This window comes from Mauremys mutica, chromosome 3, assembly GCF_020497125.1.
Source record: "Mauremys mutica isolate MM-2020 ecotype Southern chromosome 3, ASM2049712v1, whole genome shotgun sequence".
In the NCBI taxonomy this organism is placed as follows: domain Eukaryota; kingdom Metazoa; phylum Chordata; order Testudines; family Geoemydidae; genus Mauremys; species Mauremys mutica.
In genome coordinates, this window is record NC_059074.1 from 191,093,369 (window position 1) to 191,118,471 (window position 25,103).

Sequence of the window (25,103 nt, forward strand, 5' to 3'; positions counted from 1 at the left end):
GAAGTGAAAAAAACAGACTGACAGAGCCAGAAGAGTACCCAGAAGTCACCTATTACAAGATAGGCCCAACATAGAAAATAACAACGCCACTAGCCATTACCTTCAGCCCCCAACTAAAACCTCTCCAGCGCATCATCAAAGATCTACAACCTATCCTGAAGGACAACCCCTCACTCTCACAGATCTTGGGAGACAGACCTATCCTCGCTTACAGACAGGCCCACCAACCTGAAGCAAATACTCACCAGCAACCATACACCACAGAACAAAAACACTAACCCAGGAACCTATCCTTGCAACAAAGCCCAATACCAACTCCGTCCCAATATCTATTCAAGTGACACCATAATAGGACCTAATCACATCAGCCACACCATCAGGGGCTCGTTCACCTGCACATCTACCAACGTGATATATGCCATCATGTGCCAGCAATGCCCCTCTGCCATGTACATTGGGCAAACCAGACAGTCCATATGCAAAAGAATAAATGGACACGAATCTCACATCAGGAATCATAACATTAAAAAACCAGTAGGAGAACACTTCAACCTCTCTGGCCATCAGTAACAGATTTAAAAGTGGAAATTTTGCAACAGAAAAGCTTCAAAAACAGACTCCAACAAGAAACAGCTAAACTTGAATTAATATGCAAACTAGATACAATTAATTTAGGCTTAAATAGAAACTGGGAATGGCTGAGCCATTACACACATTGAATCTATTTCCCCATGTTAAGTATCCTCACACCTTCTTGTCAAACTGTCTTAAATGGGTCATCTTGATTATCACCACAAGTTTTTTTTTCTCCTGCTGACAATAACTCATCTTAATTAATTAGCCTCTTAGAGGTGGTTGGGCAACTCCCACCTTTTCATGTTCTCTGTATGTATATATATATCCTCACTATATGTTCCATTCTATGCATCCAATGAAGTGAGCATCCAATGTAGCACACGAAAGCTTATGCTCAAATAAATTTGTTAGTCTCTAAGGTGCCACAAGTACTGTTCTTTTTGCGGATACAGACTAACACCGCTGCTACCCTGAAACATGCCAATGTAGTGACTGTTTGGAAATTTGAATTGAAATTGAAACATTAATACACACTTTAAAAGCATATACAGTGTATGATAAAATACATGTATCTGAAAAAGTATAATAGATTTCAGAAGTATGAACATAGACTAGCTTCCTTATACAGCTGCTGTTTTTTATGACAAGGTCAGTGCATTCATTTCAGTGATGTCAGCCAAGAGCGTGAACCAACCTAATAATTTCAAATGATGATTCGTAAGCAAAGTCTAAATGAGCTCTCTCTGACAGCTAGTAATGAGCTGGGGGCTGGGGGGAAAAGCCTTTGGTGGGTGCTGGGCAGGTGGTCTGGGGCGGACCCGTCTGTTCCGAGGCCATCCTGGGGGGCAGGGCATGGACCCACGGGCACGGGGCAGCAGGTTTCGTGCTGGGCGGGGGCAGCTACGAAACTCCGTGTCACAGCACCAACCCTGCTGGCAGTGCCTCTCCCGGAGGCAGCAGCTTGGGGTCCTCCTGCCCCCCTGGGTCACCAAGCGAAGTGCTGCCCTCACACTTGCCGTTGCAATGCTGAGCCCGCGCCCTTCCCTGGCTGTGGCGGCCTCACTCGGCCCGCAGGGCTGGCGCTGCTTGCAGGCGGTGACCGTTAGTACTGGCGGGAACAAAGACCTGCTGCAGACCCCCACCTCAGGGAGGTTACAGTGTTAGGCCCCAGTTCCGCACACACTTAAATGCCACTGTAAGTTTTCATAAACTGCACTGAATTCCCATACGCAATAGGTGGAGTACAGCAAGTGGGATTTATTTTTGTTGCACATCTACAGCAAGAGACTGCATATCACGGGTTCCCAGACTCGGCACCCTAGATGCCCTGTTTAAAATATACATTGAAGTAAAAATGTACCCTCAATTAGCCACACAGCACAATATCTCACTATATGCTGGGGATGCACCAGCCAGGAAAGGTGGAATCCCCATCCATACAACAACACAGCTCCACTTAGGACTTCCATTAATGAAGATGCAAAGCAACCCATAACAGTATCACCATCCCATGGAGGTATCATCTCTCTCTCCAGCCGAGGTTTCCCCCACAACCAGCTCCTGGTCCCTGCAGATATCTCTCTCAGGCTTTTCCATCTAACAAGTGCAGAAAGCCAAGTCCTTTCCTGATCCTGGGGCTCCCTTGTCTGTTGCCTTGAAGCCATATGTGCAATTGTGGCAAGGCACATGACTAGAAGCAAGCATGTGACTTAAAACTAAATATCTGAAGTTTAAAGGACTAAAGCGGGACAATAGGCATATTAGGCCTATTTGAAACTGTGAAGCTGTTGGAGCATTTAAAGGGGCTCCACAAGAAGCAAGGCCTAAACATGTCCAGTTTTTTAACCTTTTCTCATAGGTCAGGTTTTCTAAACTTTTAGCATTTTTGTTGCTTTCCTCTGGATGCTTCAATTCATCCACATCTGTCCTACAGTGTGGCACCCAGAATCAGACATAGTACTGCAGCTGGGGCTGCCCTAGTGCCAATAGAGCAGGAGATGTCCTACATTCAACACTCCTGCTAAAACACCTGAGTGATACCAGCCCTTTTCACAGGAGCACCATGGGGCAGGCTGGCTCCTGTTCACCCTGGCTTGTTCCAGTAGCGCTACCCCAGCTGGTTCTTCCACACCTGGTGGCAGTGCACGTCTAAATCGGCTTCTCTGGGGAACTGCCGCCAACCTCCGTGGCAGCCCTATCAGCGAGGCTGTGCCCCGATGGGGCTGAAGGGCAGGTGATGGGTGAGGCACAACAGGGTCTGGGCAGGCAGGGAACAACGCCACCCATAGGACCCACCCGGAGGCAGAGCCTAGGCTGGCAGCAGGCCCCCTACTGGCCCTGACGGGAGCTTGCTCTACCCAAGCCTTGCCCGCGTGAGCCCCACAGGCACGTGTGGAGACACGGGAACCGCCATTGCGCTCAGGCCTCTCCCGTCCCGCCCCTGTTAAGGCGCACACGTGCGATGGGGGGAGGGAGAAGAGCGCATCGATGATTGGGTGCGCGATATGTCGATTGTGCATGAGCTCGACTCTTCTGCCTGCGTACGTGAGGTCACGCGTCAGGGTGCGGCGCGCGGCGTTGGGAACGGTGGGCAGGCGCGCGCGCGGGCAGCGAGTGCAGCCGGGTGAGGGACGGGTTTGTGCCCCGTCTGCCCCTCTGCTGGGCGATGCGGCGCGGGGGACCCCGTGCCTGTGTCCGGGGAGGTATCTGGGGCGCTCCCCTCTGGGGGCAGGCGCGCTGAGCCTGTCTCGGCGGGCGGGCGGGCTCGCCCAGCCGCGTTGGGATTGGCCCAAAATAGCCACGAGCTGTGAATTCCTCAGAGCCGGGTGTGGGGCAGCTGGGGCGAAAGTGGCTGGGTGCGTGGGCGGGCTGCATGAGGGGGGGGCTGGGGTGCTTGGAGGGGGGCTGGTGTATGGGGGGGCTGGCTGTCAGGGCCGGTGCAAGGATGTTTTGTGCCCTAGGTGAAACTTCCACCTTGCACCCCGCTCTGAGGCCCCCCCCCATGGTAGCTCACCCCTTCTGCCCTGAGGTGCTGCCTCCCCCCCTTGCGGCAGCTCCATACCCCCCACCCTCTGCCCTGAGGCACCCCCCCGCCCCAGCTCACCCCTGCTCTGTGCACGAGCACTCTGAACATGCCGTCGCTGCTTCACTTCTCCCACCTCCCAGGCTTGCGGCGCCAGTCAGCTTAGGCACCGCAAGCCTGGGAGGCGGGAGAAGTGAAGCAGACACGGTGCGCTTGGGGAGGAGGCGGGGCAGGGGTGAGCTGTGGTGGGGAGTTCCCCTGCGTGCCGCCCTCCCCCCCTTACTTGCTGCAGGTGGCCCTCCCCGTGCTCCCCTGCCCCAGCTCCTTCTGCCTAAATGCCGGTGGTGGCCGAAGGTCCGGCCGCTGCGGTCACTGCAGAAGAAAATGGTGCCCCCCCCCAAATCCCAGCGCCCTAGGCAACTACCTAGGTCGCCTAAATGGTTGCACCGGCTCTGCTGGCTGTGGTGTATGAGGGGGGCTGTGGTGTATGGGGGAGGCTGCGCTTGGAGGAGCTGGCTGTGTGGTGCAGTGGTGGGTCCATGCAGGCGGTGGGGGGGCATCGATGTTTATATATGAAAGCGATAGGAACCATAAACACTTCAGAGCATTATAGATGAAAAGGGCAGTGAAAGAGCTGTGTGGGGATGATCGTGGTACAACTGCCCACGCAGAGCTTGATGCTTTCTCAGTGACTTGGGTCCCTGTACTAGGCTATATCTTTCTGTACCTTGAGAGGTGATGGACTTTTGTTAGTATATGAAAAGTGTATAGCTTTAAAACCTGTGTGCTAGAAAGTGCTTCCTTTTCACCGTTGAGTGAGACAGTTCTGATCCTGTTTTATATAGGCTGATTCTGGCAACACCTGTTTGACCTAAACAAACTCTATTATTATGAATTTATCTTCATAAATGTAAGTATTTTTAACACATTGTGCTTGTTTCTCTTTTTTCTAGGCTCTTGTATAAGCAAGTTAGAAGATGGATATCAGACCAAACCATACCATTTATATCAATAATATAAATGACAACATTAAAAAAGACGGTATGAATAATTTAAAGTTCATATTTTTCATCAGTGTGTTGGGGAAACTATCTCAGAGTAGTATATTTTTACTATCTTCTAGAAATATAACCTAGACATAAAATGCACTAGCAATCTTGTAATGTCAGCATGTTTGTGCTGTGCCTAGCCCAACAGAATCCCAATCTGTTTTGATCTCTAGGTACTACTGTAATGCAAATCAATAATTATAACCAAAGTAGTCAGAAAATATAAATTAAGATCTCTATGCTTAATTACTGCCAATGGGGAAGAAGTTAAAATTGGTAACTTCAGAACTAAGTGTAAGTCTTAATGCACATTTGGGTGGCTTTTTTTTTTTTTAAACTTTCTGGCTTTCTTTTTATCATCTTAGGGTCCAATTCTACAAACCCTTATGAATGTAAGTAATTTAGTTGTGTGGGTAGTCCCACTGAATCTTGCGTTTATCTTCAGATTGAGACTCATGGCTCCAGTCTTGCAAACCCATACTTACATGAATAGTCTTTCATAATACAAGTGATTCTACTGACTTTATTGATACTGCAGTACTTGTGAGTAGTCGGTTATCAGATCAGGCTCTCGTGGTCTGGATGTGGTTTTCCAAAAGTAGTGGTGGTTCTTTTTTCATAGACACACTCCCTGCTGGGATGTAAACAATGTGGAATTATTGTGTAACTAAACCTAGTGAAATAACAGTGGTAATTAGATAGAAACCCAGGTGGTAACCAATGGAACCTGGCAGCCAGGTGATGTGTTTTGGGATCCTCCATATGGAGATGTGTATCGGTATAAAAATGTAAATGAAACTAAAAGCACTGTAGAGTTGATAGCAACCAGTGTAACTAGTTACCAGTATACATTCAAGTTTAATACTGCTGTAAAGTGGTGCTCTAAATGTCTGAAAATTGAGTCCCAAAGATTGCCCCTTAGTAATGCGAAGATCAGGGAGTGGATTAAGAAAAAACAAACAAACATAGTGCAAGTCTCCATGATTCTTAAATCTCCCGATGGGATATTGAACATATTGATGTATGTCAGGAAAGCCAAGTAGGAAAAACTAGAGAAACAGGACAATGGGGGGACACAGTGTGCTGCCAAAAGCCAGTTAGAGAAACAATCCTTAATATCGAGTAAAGGGTAAAAGTGGTCTGGTCAAGCATGCATGATCAGCAGAGATCTTAGAAATCTGCTTGCTGCTGAAAACCACATAATTTGTGTTTTTTACAGAGAATTTTTAGTTTTAACAGTTTGTTAAAAATAAATAAAAACACACTCAGTGGAACCCTGATTATTTGATATTGCCCCAGTATCAATTAGATCAATTAGGTAGGGCTTTGGCTATCAACCCCGGGCAGTGGGGCTCTGGCTGTCAGCTTAAAAATTGTAAATATATCAATAAAACATCGTGTTCAACTGATACCTATATATATTGTGGCTAGGAAAACTAAAGTTCAGCGTTTCATTTTAATTGTGGAAAAACACGGATTACTTTTTTTTTTTTAAATCAATGTTTTTTAATCACTGGAAAACTAGGATCCCTGGTCATCGGTGTGTGAGAACTGGAAATTAATTAATTAGAAAAGAGAAATAACATGAAAATAGCAAGGACAGCAAAAGTTATGCCCATTTACACATGCATATTGTATGAGTTGCATAAGATATGTGATAGTCATAACACTTTATGATGATTGGAAGAGAACTAAATGAATATGTAATTTGGATATGTATAATATGTTGGAGATTTTAAGTGATAGAGCTTCATAGAAGAAATCCATTGTGATTGCCTGTGCACCAGAAGGTAACTGGCCATTTCCTTTTCTGTATGTGTCTGTCTTTTCTTTAATAGTAATTGTAATCAAAAGGTATGCTTTAGGCTCAAAGGTTTGAATTAATAAAGCTGAGTGTCTCAGACCTGAGCATGTAGCATTCTCGCACAAGAAATACCTAACCATTACCTGGCCTTAGCGTGAAGCAGTCTTATTTGGGCCTGCTGTGGCTTAGCTCCATGAAACCAACTGCCTCTGGCAGCACAAGCACTAACTTCCAGTGCCTCTGCCAACCCCCCTGCCCACTGTGAAGGCCTTGCTCTCTCTGTATGTCTATAGGCACACACTTATCCCAAAGTCCTTAGAGTGTTCCCTGCAATGTCTAGCCCGGGGTAGTCAATAGATGGACCATGGGCCAAATCCAGACCACCAGATGCTTTTGAATGGACTTGAAAATCTTTTTATTTACTTATCATTGTTGGGCTTTAAAAAAAAAAAAAATTCTGGAGTCTGGACTTGACTATATCTTGACCAAGAAATTTGGACCTTGACAAAAAATAGACTACCCCGGTCTAGTCTCTTATCCATTGAACACTCATAAAATTACCAGGCCTGCTATTCCCCAGGGAACAGTACATCCCAGCTTGTGAAATTCAACAGAAGACCATCACTTTGCTTAACACCACAGACCTTAGATCAGGGTTTCTCAAACTTTTTTGCACTAGTGACCCCTTTCACACAGCAAGCCTCTGAGTGCAACCCCCCTCATAAATTAAAAACACTTTTTAAAAAAAATATTTAACACTATTATAAATGCTGGAGGGATCCATAGCAGGGTTTGGGGGGTGGAGGCTGATAGCTTGCAAACCCCCACGTAATAATCCCCAGTTTGAGAACCCCTGCCTTAAATATACTTCTAGTGGGGAAAAAAAAAGTTTATTATCAAAGAACAAATTAGAGTAATAGTAAGAATACTGGAAACAAATGGTTACTTAAAACAAAATCATGTCATGCTTTCTAGAGACTAATCTAACAAATTACTCTTGTATCTAAAGAAGCTGATCTCATGCAGGATTCTTTCCAGTATTTTTAGCCAACCCTACTTGAGACCCCTTTTTCATAGAGCAAGAGTGCTGTTCTTTTTCTTCGTCAATGAAGGATGCATGGGCGTCTTTTCTGCCCCAAAATATAATAAAGCAAACACCTTTGTGTTCCTCCAAATAAGGTTCTGTGCACCTACTGTGTTTCTTTCCCTTTTAGTTTTCTGAAATTCTTTCTTACAATCCTTCATTTGTATTCAGTGATGATGTAGCTGGGTCAGTCCCTGGATATATTAGAGAGACAAAGAGAGTGAGTAATATGTTTTATTGGAGCTGTTGGTGGGAGAGACAAGCTTTCAAGCCATGCCAGAGCTCTTGTACACTTCCCAGACCTGAACTAAGGCCAGGTCCTTACTACAGACCTATATTGGTATAACTGTGTTGCTCAAGCGTGTGAAAAATCAAGAGCGTCTCCCGTTGACATAGCTATCGCCTCCACCAGTGAGGTGGATTAACTATGCTGACAGGAGACACTCTTCCCTCAGTGTAGTAGAATCTTCACTAAAGCTGTAGCACTGTACATGATGACAAGCCGTCAGAGTGGCACAGCTAAATACAAGGTGGAACAGATGGCTTAGTGTAAACAGTTAACCTGTATCAAGAGACTGTTCAATGTGAAGTAACTCTTTAGCGGACCTCCAATCATGGGGGGTGGGGGGGGAGGAAGAGAAGGGGAGGCAGGTAGGGGAGTTGTTAGTGGATTATAGATTTGTTGGAATAAGCCATAAATCCAGTGTCTCTATTCAGTCCATGATTTTTAGTGTCTAGCAAAGTTGTGAATTTAAGCTCCTGGGCTTGACTTTTGAACGTGTGCAGGTTTCTTTTGAGGATAAGGTCAGAGTTTTCACAAAGTGTTCACCCACAGGTGACATGGTGTTTCTGTCTTATATCATTTTCCTTGTGTGAGCTCATTCAAGAGCCTAGTGATTGTCTAGCTTCACCCACATAGTTGCTATTGAGGCAATTAGTGCACCAGAGAAGGTACACCACATGTTGTGATAGGTACATGTAGGACATACGGATCTTGAAAGGTGTGTAGTGTTGTGGGTATTGATCACTCTAGCAGTAGAGGTATGTCTGAAGGTTTTGCATCTGTTGCTCTGACAAGGTCTGGTACCGATTTGAGTTGGTGTGTCCTTGTTTGTGGGGAGCTTGTTTCTGATGATAAGCTTGAAGAGGAGGGTTCTGGAAAGTTTTTTCACGATGTGGATCCCATAAAGTATGGGTTGTAGTTTGTTTGATACCCTGTAGGGGTTCAACTGTGGGGTGGTAGGTGGCAAGTAGGGGTGTACAGTCAAAGGGGGTTTTGTATCTGTATTGAAGCAGATTCTCTTGGGGTGTATGGGTGGCCCATTATATGATGCTTTCTCCTTCTCTGGTGGAGCATCCTTGTTTTGGTGAAGGCGGTTCTGAGAGTGTTCAGATGTCTGTCCTGGACTTTTCTTGGAGCATATTCGGTGGTATCTGAGTGCCTGGCTGTAGGTAACAGATTTTTTTTTTTTTTGTGTGTGGTGTGTTTGGGGGTGGTTACACACACAACTCCTTACATGGTATCTATATTTTCACAATGATATCGATGACCAGCATGACACTGGCTTTCATTTGAGACCCCACATGACATTCTTAAGTGAATTAGAATATACATACCAGAATCAGGAGATTCTGGTAATCCTTTGTACCTCCTTGCCAGTTGACATTGAGGTTCTTGGGTCACTTTGCAATATTATACAATGCACGTTACATGATAGTGTCTGAATGTTCCAGTGGGAAAATTAAGCATAGTTTTCATTTAGAGCACACACTATATTCCCAATAAACCAGAAGGTTGGCATTGTGGAAAATACTTGGTTATAGTCTTTGAAGGGTAAAACTGCATTTAGAATACAGCTTTTATACCTACAACTTTCCATTACCATAGTGTACAGGAGAGCATTCCTTTTAAAGGGAGACTTTCATGACATAAATTTAGGAGAATCTTCACACACAAAGCAATTTATGTGGCCATATGTATCTGATTTCTTGGTCTGTGCTTAGAGAGATTGTCTCTAAGTATGTTTTCTCCCAGCTTCTCTTGCATGACTTGTTATGGTCCCTAAAGTAATATGATTGATGTCAGATAATTTTTGTTTACCTTAGTTGAAAAGAAAAACACAAAAGAATCATGATCTGATATTGTCAGACTTCAGCAATGACAAAACAAGATACTTGATACTTCAACAACTGAAGTATCAGGGGGTAGCCGTCTTAGTCTGTATCCACAAAAAATAAGGAATCTGGTGGCACCTTAAAGACTAACAGTTATTTGGGCATAAGCTTTCGTGGGTTAAAAAAAAAAACAACCTCACTTCTTCAGATGCATGGAGCAAAAGTACTGAAGTATGTATCTTAAATGCAAGAACAGTGAGGCAATAGAATAAGTGTTCAGTGCAGGGTGATGAACATAGGTTAACTGGATATGTTTAAGGCCAGACTTTGCACCTACTTTTAAGATTGTGACAATTCAGTGGGATGGGCTGATGATCCAGAAAGCCTATTCTAATTCACATTTAACTCTTGAAAGAACTGGTTAAGCAAGACAGACATGGAAAAAATCTCTTAATGCTATCACCTGCCTGATTTTAATTAATAATGTGATTGAATCAGGAAGAATAATAATAATAAACAACCCACATCAGTTCTTACACTAATATGAGTGGTATGGCTTTGATTTTATAGCTTTGGCTCTGACTTTTTTGAGTAAAGTAGAATAGCATGTGTTATGTATTTTTCAGAGTTGTAACTTCCTGTTTGAGGATAGGATAACTTTTATAAAAGCACAGTGACATATCCAACCTATATACAGTAATGGCTTTTCTATGTTCTCAACAGAACTGAAGAGATCCTTGTATGCGCTGTTCTCACAGTTTGGTCATGTAGTAGACATTGTGGCTCTAAAGACGATGAAAATGAGAGGACAGGCCTTTGTCATATTTAAAGAACTTGGATCATCCACCAATGCTTTGAGACAGTTACAAGGTTTTCCATTTTACGGCAAACCAATGGTAAGTCTCTCTCTCTCTCTCTTTAATGGCACCAGGACAGTACAGTATTTTGCAACTGGGAATCAGATTTTTGTATTTTTCTATCTAGGGTGTGTCTGCTATTTATTTTTCATTGTCATTTTTTTTTCTATGTGAACATATATATATATTCATGCATATTTGAGGGGCAATATGCTTAGCTTTCAGATAAGACTGCTTTATTCCAACATCATACTACTTTACGTTTATAAATTAGAAGTCTAAATTTTGTATGTCTTCTAAATAAAGGCTTTCAATAATTTTTCTGTGGCAGAGTAAAATTGTATGACATTTAAATGCCTCTAGTTTGCCTTTTTGTTTTTTGTCTTGTATAAGTCCAAGTTTTTGTAGTGATGCCATAACATTTGGCTGCATTTACTTATGTTGAGGTTAAGCATTTTTAATTGTTCAATGTTGTCATAGTATTTCTACTTCATAATAAATATTGCTAATACTGAAACTGTTACCCTCTTTAGGATTACAAAATAAAGTTCAGAACAATTTATATGAGATGATGATGCTAGATTCTGAATTGCCTTATACTACAAGTATTTACACATTGTATAACTATGCACATGAGTAGTCCTACTGACTTCAGTGGCTTTGTGTGAGAGAGCGCTTTTTTCCTATGTTGGTGAGCCTAGAAATCTTGATTTGCATGCGTCTTCCACCCATTTTTTGTAGTGTGGAGGAACACACGAACAAGGAAACTCTGTACAGAGACATTTTAATATAATACACACACACAGTTGTCTTTGCTGTGTGTGGAACACTTTCCAATAGCTTGCCACTCTGTCTGCATCCACCTTCTCCATATGTGAGAGAGAACCAGTAGAATTCATCTGTGCATGGTGTGGGAATAGCCAGATATTTATGAAATTTTATAGTCTAGCAGAAAAAACAGATGCTTAGACACCTGTGGTACAGCTCTGAATTCTCCAAACTAAAAAGATACTTCATCCATCCTGTTCAGCTGAACACTTCACTTAAAAAATTAATGTGTTGAGAAATGCTGATGACGGGTTCTGCTCAATAACTATCCAAAGCTGCGTGCACCAACGCATGTTCATTTTCATCATCTGAGTCAGATGCCAGCAGAAGGTTGATTTTCTTTTTCTTTTTTGGTGGTTCAGATTCTGTATTTCTTCATCAGAGTGTTGCTTTTTTAAGGCTTTGGACTGTATTTTCCACATCTCATCCCTCTCAGATTTTGGAAGGCACTTCAGATTCTTAGACCTTGGGTTGAATGCTCTTGCTATCTTTAGAAATTTCCTATTGGTTCCTTCTCTCACTGCAGATTTGACAAGTGTTTTAAAATCGAACAACATATGCTGGGTCATCCTCTGAGACCACCCATAACATGAAATATATGGCAGAATGTGGGTAAAACCATGGAGCGGGGAGACATACAATTATTCCCCATGGAGTTCAGTCACAAATGTAATTAACACATTTTTAACGCGTATCATCAGCATGGAAGCATGTCCTGTGGAATGGTGGTCAAAGCATGAAGGGGCATACGGATGTTGAGCATATTTGGCATGTAAATACCTTGCAACTCTGGCTACAACAGTGTAGTGCGAATGCCTGTACTCACTTTCAGATCACATTGTAAATAAGAATTGGGCAGCATTATCTCCTGTAAATGTAAGTAAACTTGTTTGTCTTCGTGATTGGCTGAACAAGAAATAGGACTGAGTCGACTTGTAGGTGCTACAGTTTTTTACATTGTTTTTTAAAAAAAACATTCTGCATATGGAAGAGCAACTTACAAGATAGAACTTGAACTACAGTACTTGTATGAGGTATTTTTCAATTCACAGTAAGAAAGATAAAAAGAAATAAAATTTATAATATAAAGTGAGCACTGTACACTCTGTATTGTGTTGTAATTGAAATAAATATTTGAAAATGTAGAAAAAATCCAAATATATTTATAATAAATGTAAATTGGTATTCGATTATTGTTCAACAGTGCGATTAAAACTGTAATTAATCATGACTAAATTTTTTTTTTTATTTGTTTGGCGTTACTCAAGTTAACTGTCACCAGAAAGTGAGAGCAGGCATTTGCATGGTACTTTTGTAGCCAGCATTGCAAGGTATTTACGTGCCAGATATGCTAAACATTTGATGCCCCTTCATGCTTTGGCCACCATTCCAGAGGACATGCTTTCATGCTGATGACACTCGTTTTTAAAAAAAAAAAAAAAAAAAAAAGCGTTAATTAAATTTGTGACTGAACTCTTTGGGGAGAATTATGTCCCCTGCTCTGTTTTACCTGCATTTTGCCGTACATTTCATGTTATAGGAGTCTCAGATAACATGTACTGGGTTATCGTTCATTTTAAGAACACTTTCACTGCAGATCTCACAAAATGCAAAGAAGATACCAATGTGCAATTTCTAAAGATAGCTATAGCACTCGACCCAGGTTTAAGAATCTGAAGTGCCTTCCCACATCTGAGAGGGACAAGGTGTGGTGCATGCTTTCAGAAGTTTTAAAAAAGCAACACTCAGGTGCGGAAACTACGGAACCCGAACAACCAAAAAGAAGAATCAACCTTCTGCTGGTGGTATCTGACTAAGATAATGAAAATGAACATGCATCAGTCCACACTGCTTTGGATTGTTATCAAGCAGAACCCATCATCAGCATGGACGCATGTCCCTTGGAATGGTGGTTGAAGCATGAAGGGACATGTGAATCTTTATCGCATTTGGCACATAAATAGCTTGTGACGCTGGCTACAACAGTGCCATGAGAATGCATATTCTCACTTTCAGGTGACATTGTAAACAAGAAACGGGCAGCATTTTCTCCTGTAAATGTAAACAAACTTGTTTGTCTGAACGATTGGCTGAAGTAAGGCTGAGTGGACTTCTAAAACTTCAGAGCCTACATTTTTTGAGTGCAGTTAGGTAACAAAATTCTACATTTGTAAGTTGCACTCTCACGACAAAGATTGCACTACAGTACTTGTATGAGGTGAATTGAAAAATACTATTTTTACATTGCAAATATTTGTAATAAAAATAATATACACTTTGATTTCAGCTAGAACACAGAATACAATATATATGAAAAGGTAAAATAAAACACCCAAAATATTTAATACATTTCGATTTGGTATTCTATTGTTTAACAGCACAATTAAAACTGCGATTAATCACAATTTTTTGAGTTAATCGTGTGAGTTAACAGCGACTAATCGACAGCCCTAGTATTTTTTATAATTACTTTTCCAAGTACTTGCTTTAATTGCCAGAAGGATGTTCAGTATTTTGGGATGGGATGGGAACTGGTCTACATGACTGCATAGAAGAGAGGAAGTTACCACATGAACCATCTCTCTACTAAAATGATATTGATTTCCCCCTTTCTCTTGCACCTTTTTCAATGTCTTGCATCCTCAGTGGTGGTTTTGCCTCCCTTTTACTGCCTCTGCTGCTAGTTTCTTGCCTCAAGAGTTTCCTCAACTTTCTTTACTGCCAGTAATAAAGGAATGTCATAGTGACTATCTCCTTCCAGTTGCTCTAATCCAGTGGTTCTCAGCATGCAACTGACATGCTCAGGGCCATATAGGCAGTATTGGATGTGGCCACAATGGTAAATAAGTTGAGAACCACTGCTCTAATCCATGCCTGGGGATATGAATTTGAACTGATGGCAGCATAGTAGCTTTCATATAAAAGAGAATGTCCTATAGTTCACATTATTCCTCTATTTCATTCTTATTCTTTTTTGTTCTCTTAAGGTTCCACTGTGACTAGTTTATAAACCCTTTTTGGATACTCTTTAAGTGTTTGTTTAAAAACATCCTTTTTAGCGGAGTCATTTAACCATCCTTCATCAACCTCTTCTATCTTTTGCATGTTTTAAACAAAAGACGGTTGGTGAATTCAGCATATTCTGTGGGTAGTTTCTATTAGAGTGAAGTTTTTAATGTAAGATTCTTATAGGAATTCCAGGGTTCTGCTAGGTATTTGGGGCCTTAATGAGGCTAGTGCAAGCTGTTCAACATAGTGAAATATAAAATGTTCTGCTTTCTTGTTTAAACAGCGTATTCAGTATGCAAAAACAGATTCTGATGTGATTTCCAAAATGCGCGGTACATTTGCTGATAAGGAAAAGAGGAAAGAAAAGAAAAAGGCTAAATCCCTGGAGCAGTCAGCTAATGCAGCAAATAAAAAACTCGGTCAGGTAAGTGGACTGTGTAAACGAAAACAAGATTCCTGACTTCTAGAACAAGTTTGAAGGTTGTTTTTCTGCATGGAACAAACTCCTTTAATGTAATAGTTACAATCCTCCTTGTTAAAACTATAGGTATTTTGGGGGAATGTATGTAAGAGACTAATTCTGGCCTTTCCTTTGGCCTGTTGGCAGCCCCTGGGGTTGTCAGAAAATGCATGATGGTGATGGCAGCCTTACTCGGAAGGCAAGGCGTTTGAGTCTACCCTTACCTCGACGACTGGTTGGTCCAAGGCCCAGATGAAAGCCAGCATCAGTCTGGTCCAACCTACCTTCTGAGTCCTGGGCTTGTTGATAAATGAGCAAAAGTAAACTCGTCATCCCCATACAGAGGATAGAGTTTGTTGGTGCAGTGCTCGATTCTACCTAAGCCAGAGTCTTCCTCGCAGAGACTAGCTTCTAGACCATATCGACTCTGATATCAAAGGTCAAGGCCAACCCTGTCATGACAGCCTGTTTTTGCCTCAAACTTTTAGGTCACATTTACGTGGTACAGCATGCAAGACTTTGCATCAGACCCCTTCAGGTTTGGCTGGCCTCAGTGTAGTTGGCTGGACTCAGTGCTTACAGTTCCTTCCCCAGTCCTTGCCTCTCTCGACTGGTGGAGGGATCCCTGATCAGGGGGTGTGGGCGTTCCCTTTGTCACTCTCCAACCAGCAGTATCCCTAATTTCGGACATGTCCAGTCTAGGTTGGGGGCTTACTTCAAGCACCTTGGGGCCTGCGGTCCCAGGAGGAGCTCTTCTTGCATATAAAAGTCGGAGCTCAGAGCGGCCTGCCTAGTGTGCCAGGTGTTTTTACCGCAGAACGCAGGCAGAATTATATGAGTGCTCATGGACAACATGGCAGCCACGTTTTACATCAACAGAGAGGAGTGCGTTGCGCCACCCTGTCAAGAGGCCATTCGTCTGTGAGACTTCAGAGTGAAACCCTCCATCCACCTTGAAGCTTCCTACCTTCCGGGAGCCTGGAACGCTCTGCGAGATCATCTCAGCAGGTCTTTCTCCTCTCACCATGAGTGGTCTCTTCACCCTGGCGTAACCATATCCATCTTCCATCTGGGGTGTTTCCTCATGTAGACCTGTTTGCAACCAAGCAGAACAGGAAATGTCAGCAGTTTTGCTCTCTGCGTGGTCACAGCCCAGGTGCTCTCTCAGATGCCTTCCTACTCCTGTAGACAAAGCTTCTGTTCTATGCATTTTCCCCCTCATTCCTCTGGTACACAAGGTCCTTCTGAAAGTCAAGCAAGATAAAGCAAGGGTTATTCTTATTAGCCCCTGCATGGCTGCATCAGCACTGGTTTGGCACACTACTGGATCTGTAAGTAGCAACCCTATTGCTGCTCCTGCCCCTCCCAGACCTGATCTTGCAAGATCATGGCTATTGGCTCCACCTGAACCTCAAGGCCCTCCACCTGACTGCATAGATCTATGGTTGAATCCAGCACTGATGGCCTGTTCAGAACAAGTCCACCAGGTCTTGCTAGGTAGTAGGAAACCATCTACTACAGTGACTTACCTAGCCAAATAGAATAGTTTCTCGGTGTGGTCTTCCCAATGAGGCCTCTCACCAACTCAGTCACTCCTCCAGTCAGTACTAGAATACCTGCTTTATCTGAAACAGGGCCTAGCCATTTCATCGGTCAAGGTGCATCTAGTAGCAATCTCAGCCTTCCATCCTCTCATGGACAGTAGGTTGGTCTTCTCACATGAGATGTCCATTCACATCTTCAAGAGATTAGGGAGACTTTACCCTCAAATTCGTGAACCTATCCCACTCTAAACCTGGTCCTGTCAAGATTCCTGGGCCTGCCCTTAGAGCCGCTGGCATCGCGCCCCCTGTCGTATCTCTCCTGGAAGGTCACCTTCCTGGTAGCAGTTACCTTGGCCAGGAAGATCTCAAATCAGGACCCTTACGTTAGAGAACACTGTATACAGGGGTTCTAAGGACAAGGTTCAACTGTGCCCCCACCCAGCGTTCCTCCCAAAGGTGGTCCTGCAGTTTCATAGTAACCAGGCTATTTTCCTGCCTGTTTTCTTCCCAAAACTGCACAAGAATATGGAGAAGCGGTGTCTCCTGGCCTTTTACATTGAGAGAACCAAACTGTTCCATAAATCTACACAGCTCTTGTTGGCAGTAGCAGACAGGATGAAAGGCCTAATGGTTTCGGTCCAGATGGTTTTTCATACTGGATTACTTCCTGCATTCATAGGGCAGCTATGAGCAGGCAGGTGTCATACCTTCTGTCATCTTGACAGCCCATTCATGAGAGCTCAGGCTTCATGAGTGGTGTTTCTGGCTCAGATCCCAATCCAAGACATCTGCAGAGCAGAGACCTGGTCATCGGTACATACTTTCTCCTCCCACTAGCAGGCTAGGGATGACGCCAAGTTTGGTAGAGCAGTGTTGCAATCCGCATGTCCATGAACTCCAAGCCCACTTCTGCAGGTAATGCTTGGGAGTCACCTAATGGGGAATAGAAATGAGCAAACACTCCAGGGGGGGGGAGGGGGAGAGGGAGAAAGGTTAGTAACTTTCTGTAACTGTTTTCTCTGAGATTTGTTGCTCGTGTCCATTCCATGACCCACCCTTTTGCCTCTCTGTCAGAGTTAGCCAGTAAGAAGGAACTGAGAAGGTGCAGGACAAGCTGGACCCCTCATACCAGTGCATAGTCAGATCAACAATGTAATAATCAAAATTCTTTATCTTCTGATATAGAAAACAAGTAACTTTTCTCCCCAACTACCCCAAAATTGGGTCCAACTCCGATTACATACATATGTCTAGATGATCATGACTGTCCCTTCTGGACTTAAAGTCTGACTTTATAAGCAGTAGTAATACTAGCAGTACCCAAAACATAGTCTGTGGACTCCTAGTGATCCCTAGACCACTTCCTAGTGGTCTGTGGAGAAGTGGCTGGTCACATGGTGCTGCTTGTCTTACTTTCCAGCTGAGAGAAACAGAAGATATCTGAGAGAAGACAAAATGAACAAAAGTAGGAAGTGTGATTAACTTTTTTCAGAAATCACTTGCTGATCTTTAATGTTAAGTAAAAATACACAAATACTTCCACAGTATTACTCTGCAGTGTGTAATACTGTAGTTGCACCTAAGCACTATGCAATAGCAAATGGGAGGGGAGCTGGTCCATGCAATCGCAGATGGGAATGGAGTTGCCCATAAGATATTATCTCCATTAAAAGGTGGTCTGCACTGGAGAAGTTGACTAATGCTTGTATAATAGAAAACACCAACATTAAGAATAAACAGTAAATTCTGTAGATCGTTTTGGTAGGTGTTGTAGAGCTATTGTTGCCTTAACTTCACCACCATTTTGAAATCACTTAAAGAACTCAAATACTGATTTTGAATTTGTGCTGGAGGAGTCTATATGGATTTATCTGTACCTCAGTCAGAAAGCACGTAGTACTGTCTTCAACAGAGCCATGTTTAGAAACACCTCTAAAATTGCCTTTCCCTGTCTGTGGAATCTACCTTTTCAGGAGGCAGATGGAATACAATAATTTGCTATATCTACTGATTCACCTTAGAATCTATTCTGACCTAATGGCCGTGTCTTCTCCAGCAGTCTGGTGGGGGTTCAAAACCCAGTGGCTTCATGTTTCCTACTAGCAACTATTCTGCAAACTATGAACGGTCCATGGACCACAGTTTAGGAAACAGTGCCTTAAGATTAAAGGGTTGGTTAGGATTAAGATGCTCTCTCAGGCTCCTTGAAAACCAAACTGGTATGGATATGTGCTTTCAAATTGAAAATTATAGAAAACTTTTCAGTGCTGATTTTTTTTGGTAAAATCATGTTTTTTCTAACTGTGCTTAATCTCCCAGGGAACAACACAGAATTCTTTGAATGTCCAAGGGGCTTCGTCACAGAATCAACAGGTAATTCTTATTAGTTTGTTTATGCCTGCCATTATGTTTTCTGTTTGAGAACTAGCAGGAAGAGAAAGCACTACACAAACATCATTTAATATTTGTGTTATACAATAGAACTCCAGTATTTTAAAAAAAGCGTATTTTACTAGTTTAGAATTGTTTTAAATTGGACTTTGGTGGGGAATTTCTGTAGTATATAGAATGAGTTCATTGTACAAGCTCTGAATTTTGTGTTATCCTCCCCCCTTCTCCCTTAACTGACATGTATGGAGAGACAGCTGCTATTATAAACTTCAGGCCTGATTTTTAGTTTTTTCCCAGCTCTTTTTATTTCACAATTCCCGTGGCATAAAGGGGGCAGAAACAGCATCTGGAGAATATCCCCAGTATATGGGATTTTATTGGACGCCATAGAACTGTCAGAACACCTATATGTTGTCCTCTGGATAGTCCCCTAATGTAGAGGGTGTATTGGAGAATAGAGGAAGTGTGGCCCGGGCACCCCCAGATGACCTCGGGCAGCTGTATGTGTTTGAGCTGCCTCAAGGCTGCTCTCACATAGATTGGGAGTTGAGTAGGCCCCTTAACATGGCCAAGAATTCAAAGAAGCCAGAAAATTGCGGAAAGCTATTTTTGTGCTCTTCCCCCCCCCCCCCCCGTTCTTGTGCCAATTGCAAGGATCAAGAATTGGACCCAGTGTCTTTGTGGGAACAAACAGAGACAGCTGTCTGAGTTCATCTAAGGGTGATCTGGCAGTTGAGACTAGCTGGAGCACAGCATGCTCTGGACCCAGCATCTGTGTGGGAATTGTCCCCTCTTTGCTGTTGAGGAATTTAATATATATACCTTCATAAGAAGCATGGCCAGAAAAGTGTAACGGACAATGCTGAATGTTCAGGTCTCTGTACAGCCCTCTCCCTTCAAAGTTGATGACTTTGTAACTAGTTGTAATACCTGGCTTATTCTTCTCAGCTGAAGGGAATTACCTAATTATACTAAAGCCAAGTAAAGTAGAGATACTTTGCTGATCCCTGACATTGAGACACCTCCCTGTTCACTTGAGAAGGTACTGAACTGCTATATGCAAAGCATCAGCAAACCTGTCTCTAGCAATGAATATTCAGTGGGCCACTGAAGCAACATCAGGAAGTATACATATCTTCATATAGAATGGTTACTCCCTCGACTTTACTACAGCATGCTGTTCAAAGCTGGTAAATTCTATGGAAGTGATAACTGACATGGTCAACTACCTTTTTAGATATTTATGCCTTTTTAAAATTAGCAGTTCTACATGCTTACAGTAAATGAATTTGAAATACCTCTGTCCCCCAACTTACTGCATCTCTTGATATTATACTAATAACATACTAACACTGATAGCAGAGAAAATGGACCAATTAAAAAATGTACTAAAGGGATTGTGAAAGATACAGTTTAGCCAATAAGTGACTGAAGTCTAAACCAGTCTTATGAGGAACATTAACAGTACGTTAGTTTCTTTCCAGTAGTTTCAGTGGAAGTATAAAGAAAGTAGATGAGTGCTACTTATATTTTGCATGACATGTTGAATTATGTTCTTCTGTTGTTGTAGGTGCCTGATAATCCACCAAACTATATACTCTTCCTTAATAACTTGCCAGAAGAGACAAATGAGATGATGCTGTCTATGCTATTTAATCAGTAAGTTGTGTATATAACATTTTTTTCTCCTTTCATTCTCCATTATATGCACGCACACTCACTCACTCACTCTTTCCTCAGCCTTGACCTGTAGGGGATACTTAAAAATATGAGAGTTCAGTCTTGGGTCCATTTAATCCTTGGCCTTACTGCTGAAAATACAGCCATGTAAATTGTGGTGGCTCTTTAATATGAACACCTGCCCATTAGGAACTAGAGAGACAAGGTGGATGAGGTAATATCTTTTATTGGACCAGCTTCTCTTGGTGAGAGGGACAAGTTTCAGGTCAGACCTGAAGAAGAGCTCTGTATAAGCTCGAAAGCTTGTGTCCCTCACTGTAGCAGTTGGTCCAATAAAATATATTACCTCATGTACCTTGTCGCTAATAACCTGGGACCCACACAGCTACAACAGCACTGCGTACAGCATTAGGAACTAGCTCAATTCACATAGACCACCTACACCCAGCAGATGGTTATGACTTGCAACCAATCTGGGTTAGAGTTCAAGCTAGTGACTTTGCAGTGAAAGACTCCAGTCACAGAAATGACTACAGAATGTATATGATTTTAAGTCAATCTCAAACTTTTGGAAGCTCCGCTCCCCCTTTGGGAAGATGAAACCCACTTTCTTCCTCCTTGCAACCATCATTTGGTTTTTAAGGTCCACTTATCTTACCAGATGCATCTTCCTCATGCTGGCTAGTCTTTCATGTGGTCCCAGGAATATACAACCTACTGTCTTGGGCATGTTATAGAGCTTCATAATATGATCCTCCTCCTTTCTTATACAATAAATATCAACATTTTAAACCGTCATTCGTACCTGAGTTAGCATTCAGTGAAATTAATGGGGAATTTCACATCTTGGTGCTCTTAGTTCAGGCTCTCTGCAAACGCAGGCAGATGTTGCTGCATCATTTTAATTTGCTTCTTGTTTTGAAGGCTTTCTTTGCAACCATAACAGCTAAACACTTCATTTAATAAAAAAAAAAAAAAGAAAGCTGAGACAATTGAAAGTATTGTACATGCTTTCTGAGACTTGGGGTGTGCTCCAAACTTTGTTTTGCTCATGAATAATTTGTCTGTTTTCCATTCTCATTTGTCTTATAGTGACACTGTTTGTTTGTTTCTTCCTTCCTCCTCTGCATTTCCTCACTTTCTAAATAACTTAAATGGCTACATGAATTTACTCCATCTGCTCAGAAAATTCACTACTGGGTTGAAATTGATTTAGGAAAGTTTTAGCAATTCAGGGACAACTTACAATTATAAGCACATGCAATGGAGTTATAATCTATATGAAATTGTAATGATGATCTTTGCTGTACTGTGTTCCAGGAATAGGAAATGTTACTTAAATAACTTTAAAGTATTAATCTACTATAGCAATGATATTCCACATATGCTGCTTTGGGCCTGGATATGTAGCTCTTGGGGAATCTTTGAATTTCAGTGGAGCCATTCTTGGTCTCATCCAATGCAGCATAGGGACTGAGGCGAATGGAAGTACCACGTTCCCTCAGGTGAAGCAGGAAAGTGCGGAGAGTGGGGAGGAGGTGGGAAAACATCCCTCCTGGGGTCCCTGTGTCATGGGGAGAAAGCTCCATTTGATGGTCTATCAGAATAGTATGACATCCTGACTTTGCTTGCTTGATGTTTTTGCCCTAATGCCCCACACATAATGGAGCAATGACCATGTAACCTCGTGTGCTGCAGATATGACAACTGCAGTGTGGAGAATGAGTTTCTCTCCCACTTCATTCACTAGTCAAGTAGCATCTCATTTCCTTAAAGATGAGAACTACTCTGCTACTTTTAAATGTGTTACTAGTAGTGACTGTTATAGTATTGGGTGCTTATGATAAGCCTTAACAGTTGCTTGAGAGATTTACTGTCAGATATAATCAATGTCATTTTATCTGGCTGACTTCTCCTTTATTTTAAAGGTTCCCTGGCTTCAAAGAAGTACGTCTAGTGCCTGGGAGACATGACATTGCTTTTGTGGAGTTTGAAAATGAAGGGCAGGCAGGAGCTGCTCGTGATGCTCTCCAAGGGTTCAAGATTACTCCATCCCATGCAATGAAAATCACATATGCTAAGAAATAACCATGGATGTTAACTTAAAAGGACTGTTTTGTATAACATGATACCACCTTTTTGGCCATCTAAAATTTTCTTTTTTTTTTTTTTAAGAGTAAGGAGACATTTGTGTAAAAACTGTAAGAGTTACTCAAGTAGGACAACTGTAGATTTCTACATCTAGTGGATACTAACTTGCTGTGCTGAAATCCTAACTTGGTAAAAATAAATGCTATTTTTATTTTGTCGAAGCTATGGTTTTGCATCTGTTTTATTGGCTAACGATTTTCCTACTGATGTTTCACTGTCTCAGAAGACTGTTTTGTTTTTGTTTTTAAAAAAAAACAACCAAAGCATAACTTTGGAACAAGAATGATGGAGACAGGAATCCAATAGGTTTGGATTAAATACAGCATCATATTTACACTGTTTTCAGTTTGATTGAAAAACAGTCCTTTCTTTGATAAGGAGGTCAGGCTCTTGTAGCCAAAGGAAGCAAGAGGGGAGTGGTGATTCGCCAGTCCCTGAGAGTAGGGAGTGAAGCATGTCACTGGTGGCTTCATCCCCTGAAACTGTGATACACGTAGAAAAGGAATTTGTGGGCTGGGTGGGGCAGGGGAAGGTGTGCAGGTGATAGTTTGGGTCTCTTTCCTGCTTTCCTATTCTTGTATCTCTGATCTCTATATCTAGTTTCTAATGATTCTGGAGTCTTTAATGGCAAGGAGGTTTAGGGGACCTTTCTGGTACTCTACAAAGCTGCTGCAGGATAGCTTAATGGTGCATGCAGCCTTGTCTCTTGTTAGGTAGGATTTCCTGAATCCCATTTTATTTCAAACCATTGTGACTAAAATAGGAACTTGAATTCAATTTTTTAAATACATGACATTTAAGGGCTTGTCTTCACTACCAGGGTAAATTGACCTAAATTATGCTACTCCAGCTATGTAAATGTAGCTGAGTCGTCGTAGCTTAGGTCGACTTACCACGGTGTCTTCACTGCGCTGCATAAACAAGAGTCACTCTCCGGTTGACTTACCTTACTCTTCTGGAGTACCAGAGTTGACTGGAGAGCACTCTGCCATCGATTTAGCGGGTATTCAGTAGACCCGCTAAATCGACACCCACTGCATCGATCACAGCAGTGTGACTACAAGCCCCTATACACTGTAAGGTCCTAAATGAACTGCATGTTAAAGTGCAATCCTGGGACTTGGGAGACCCAGGTTCAATAAGTTGATTTGTCACAGACTTTGTGACCCTTGGGCAAGTCACTTAGCATCTTTATGCCTCAGTTCCACATCTGTAAATTGGAGATAACAGCACTTCTGTATCTCATGGGAATGTTGTGAGGGTAAATACATTGAAGACTGTGAGGTGTTTAGATAAATGCTGCATGATCCTCATTCATGCTAACGCATTTTTGTAGACCAAGTGAATAAAGAAACCCAATTAAAATACACATTTATATTCTGGATGAAACCTGCACTGGAACTGTTGGGAATTTGTACTGCAGACTTTCCTGGACATTCAGACCTAGTCAATGTAGATCTGGACAAACAAGTGTCAGATTTGCCTTTAGCTCTCCCCACATCTTTAACGTCTAGACCTGTTAGGCCACTAAAATACTTTGGATGAGGATGAGGTGTGGCTGAGTGAGTCTGGTGTGGGTTTTTCATGGGACTTTTTTGTGGGGAGGAAGGGGCAGCCCAGGTCTGTGCTATTGTTTCTGATCGAGGCACCAGCTACTCAGGACTACGCCCTTAACCAAAATTAACATGGTACCTTTAGTGAATAGACTGAACCTACCTGCTCCCAAAGCAAATCTGCACCATAATTGCTAGTTTGACCAAAACTTAGCATCTTCAGGAGAGCATGAAGCCACTTTAGAACAAGACACATTCACTTTTTGTATGCTTCTTGATTTGATATTGGTATATAAAAATTGTTGTGGAATAGGAGACTGTGCTATATTTCAGTAGGACCTATAGTGATCTCTGTATAAATTCTCATTTTGTTAAAGGAGACTCCAATGGGAGGATTTTTCACTTTCCACCCCAAAGTAAATTGCAAATTTAATAGTATATTCATACTTCCCATATCTTTTGCAGTAATTTACTTGAGCACACACGATTGAAAGTTCCACTTAGCAATTACTGACCTAAGACAACTGGTCAGATGCATATTTGCCATGAATGTCCGAATAACTTGTTTTTTTCTGATGTGTTTTTGTTTTGTTTTTAAAAAGGATGGGAGGACATTTTTGTAGGTGCCCTGATTCTGAACTAGGGATTCCACTACCTTTTTGATGCATGTAATGGAGTCTCCCATATTGTTTAGCATTTAGACCAATCCATGGTACATAATTTGGGAAGGAGTGTGCTGAGATACAACAAAGAGCAGCTAGATGTCAACTTCACGTTGAGATGGAGAGCAAGGAAATGGCCGGAAGATCAGGGAGAATGTAATTAACATCATCAGGATATGACAAGGACAATGTTAGAGGGACAAGGTGGGTGAGGTTATATTGTTTATTGGATCAACCTCTATTGGTGTGAGGAAAAACTTGTGTGTGGCTCGAAAGCTTGTCTCATCAACAGAAGCTGATCCAATAAAATATATTAAC

At 42.3% G+C, this 25,103-nt stretch overlaps 1 protein-coding gene across 2 annotated transcripts; it reads left to right on the forward strand.

The window, feature by feature from the left end:
* Window positions 1-3,136: 3,136 nt before the first annotated feature.
* Window positions 3,137-22,727, forward strand: SNRPB2 (small nuclear ribonucleoprotein polypeptide B2). 2 transcript variants are annotated; one of them, XM_045011837.1, is made up of 7 exons: window positions 3,137-3,199; window positions 4,552-4,639; window positions 10,374-10,546; window positions 14,628-14,768; window positions 18,668-18,721; window positions 20,310-20,398; window positions 22,348-22,727. In XM_045011837.1, exons 2-7 carry the CDS (start codon window positions 4,576-4,578, stop codon window positions 22,505-22,507), a joined length of 681 nt encoding a protein of 226 aa, XP_044867772.1. In that variant the 5' UTR covers window positions 3,137-3,199; window positions 4,552-4,575; the 3' UTR covers window positions 22,508-22,727. The 2 variants fall into 2 exon arrangements, with proteins under 2 accessions (XP_044867772.1, XP_044867773.1); XM_045011838.1 differs by having other exon boundaries at window positions 3,138-3,162.
* The last annotated feature ends 2,376 nt before the right edge of the window (window positions 22,728-25,103 follow it).

Coding starts and splice junctions, on each gene's coding strand:
- SNRPB2 (XM_045011837.1), top strand. CDS start 4,576: ATGGATATCAGACCAAACCATACCATTTATATCAATAATATAAATGAC. Junction 4,640..10,373: donor TGACAACATTAAAAAAGACG/GTATGAATAATT, acceptor TGTTCTCAACAG/AACTGAAGAGATCCTTGTAT. Junction 20,399..22,347: donor CTGTCTATGCTATTTAATCA/GTAAGTTGTGTA, acceptor TTTATTTTAAAG/GTTCCCTGGCTTCAAAGAAG.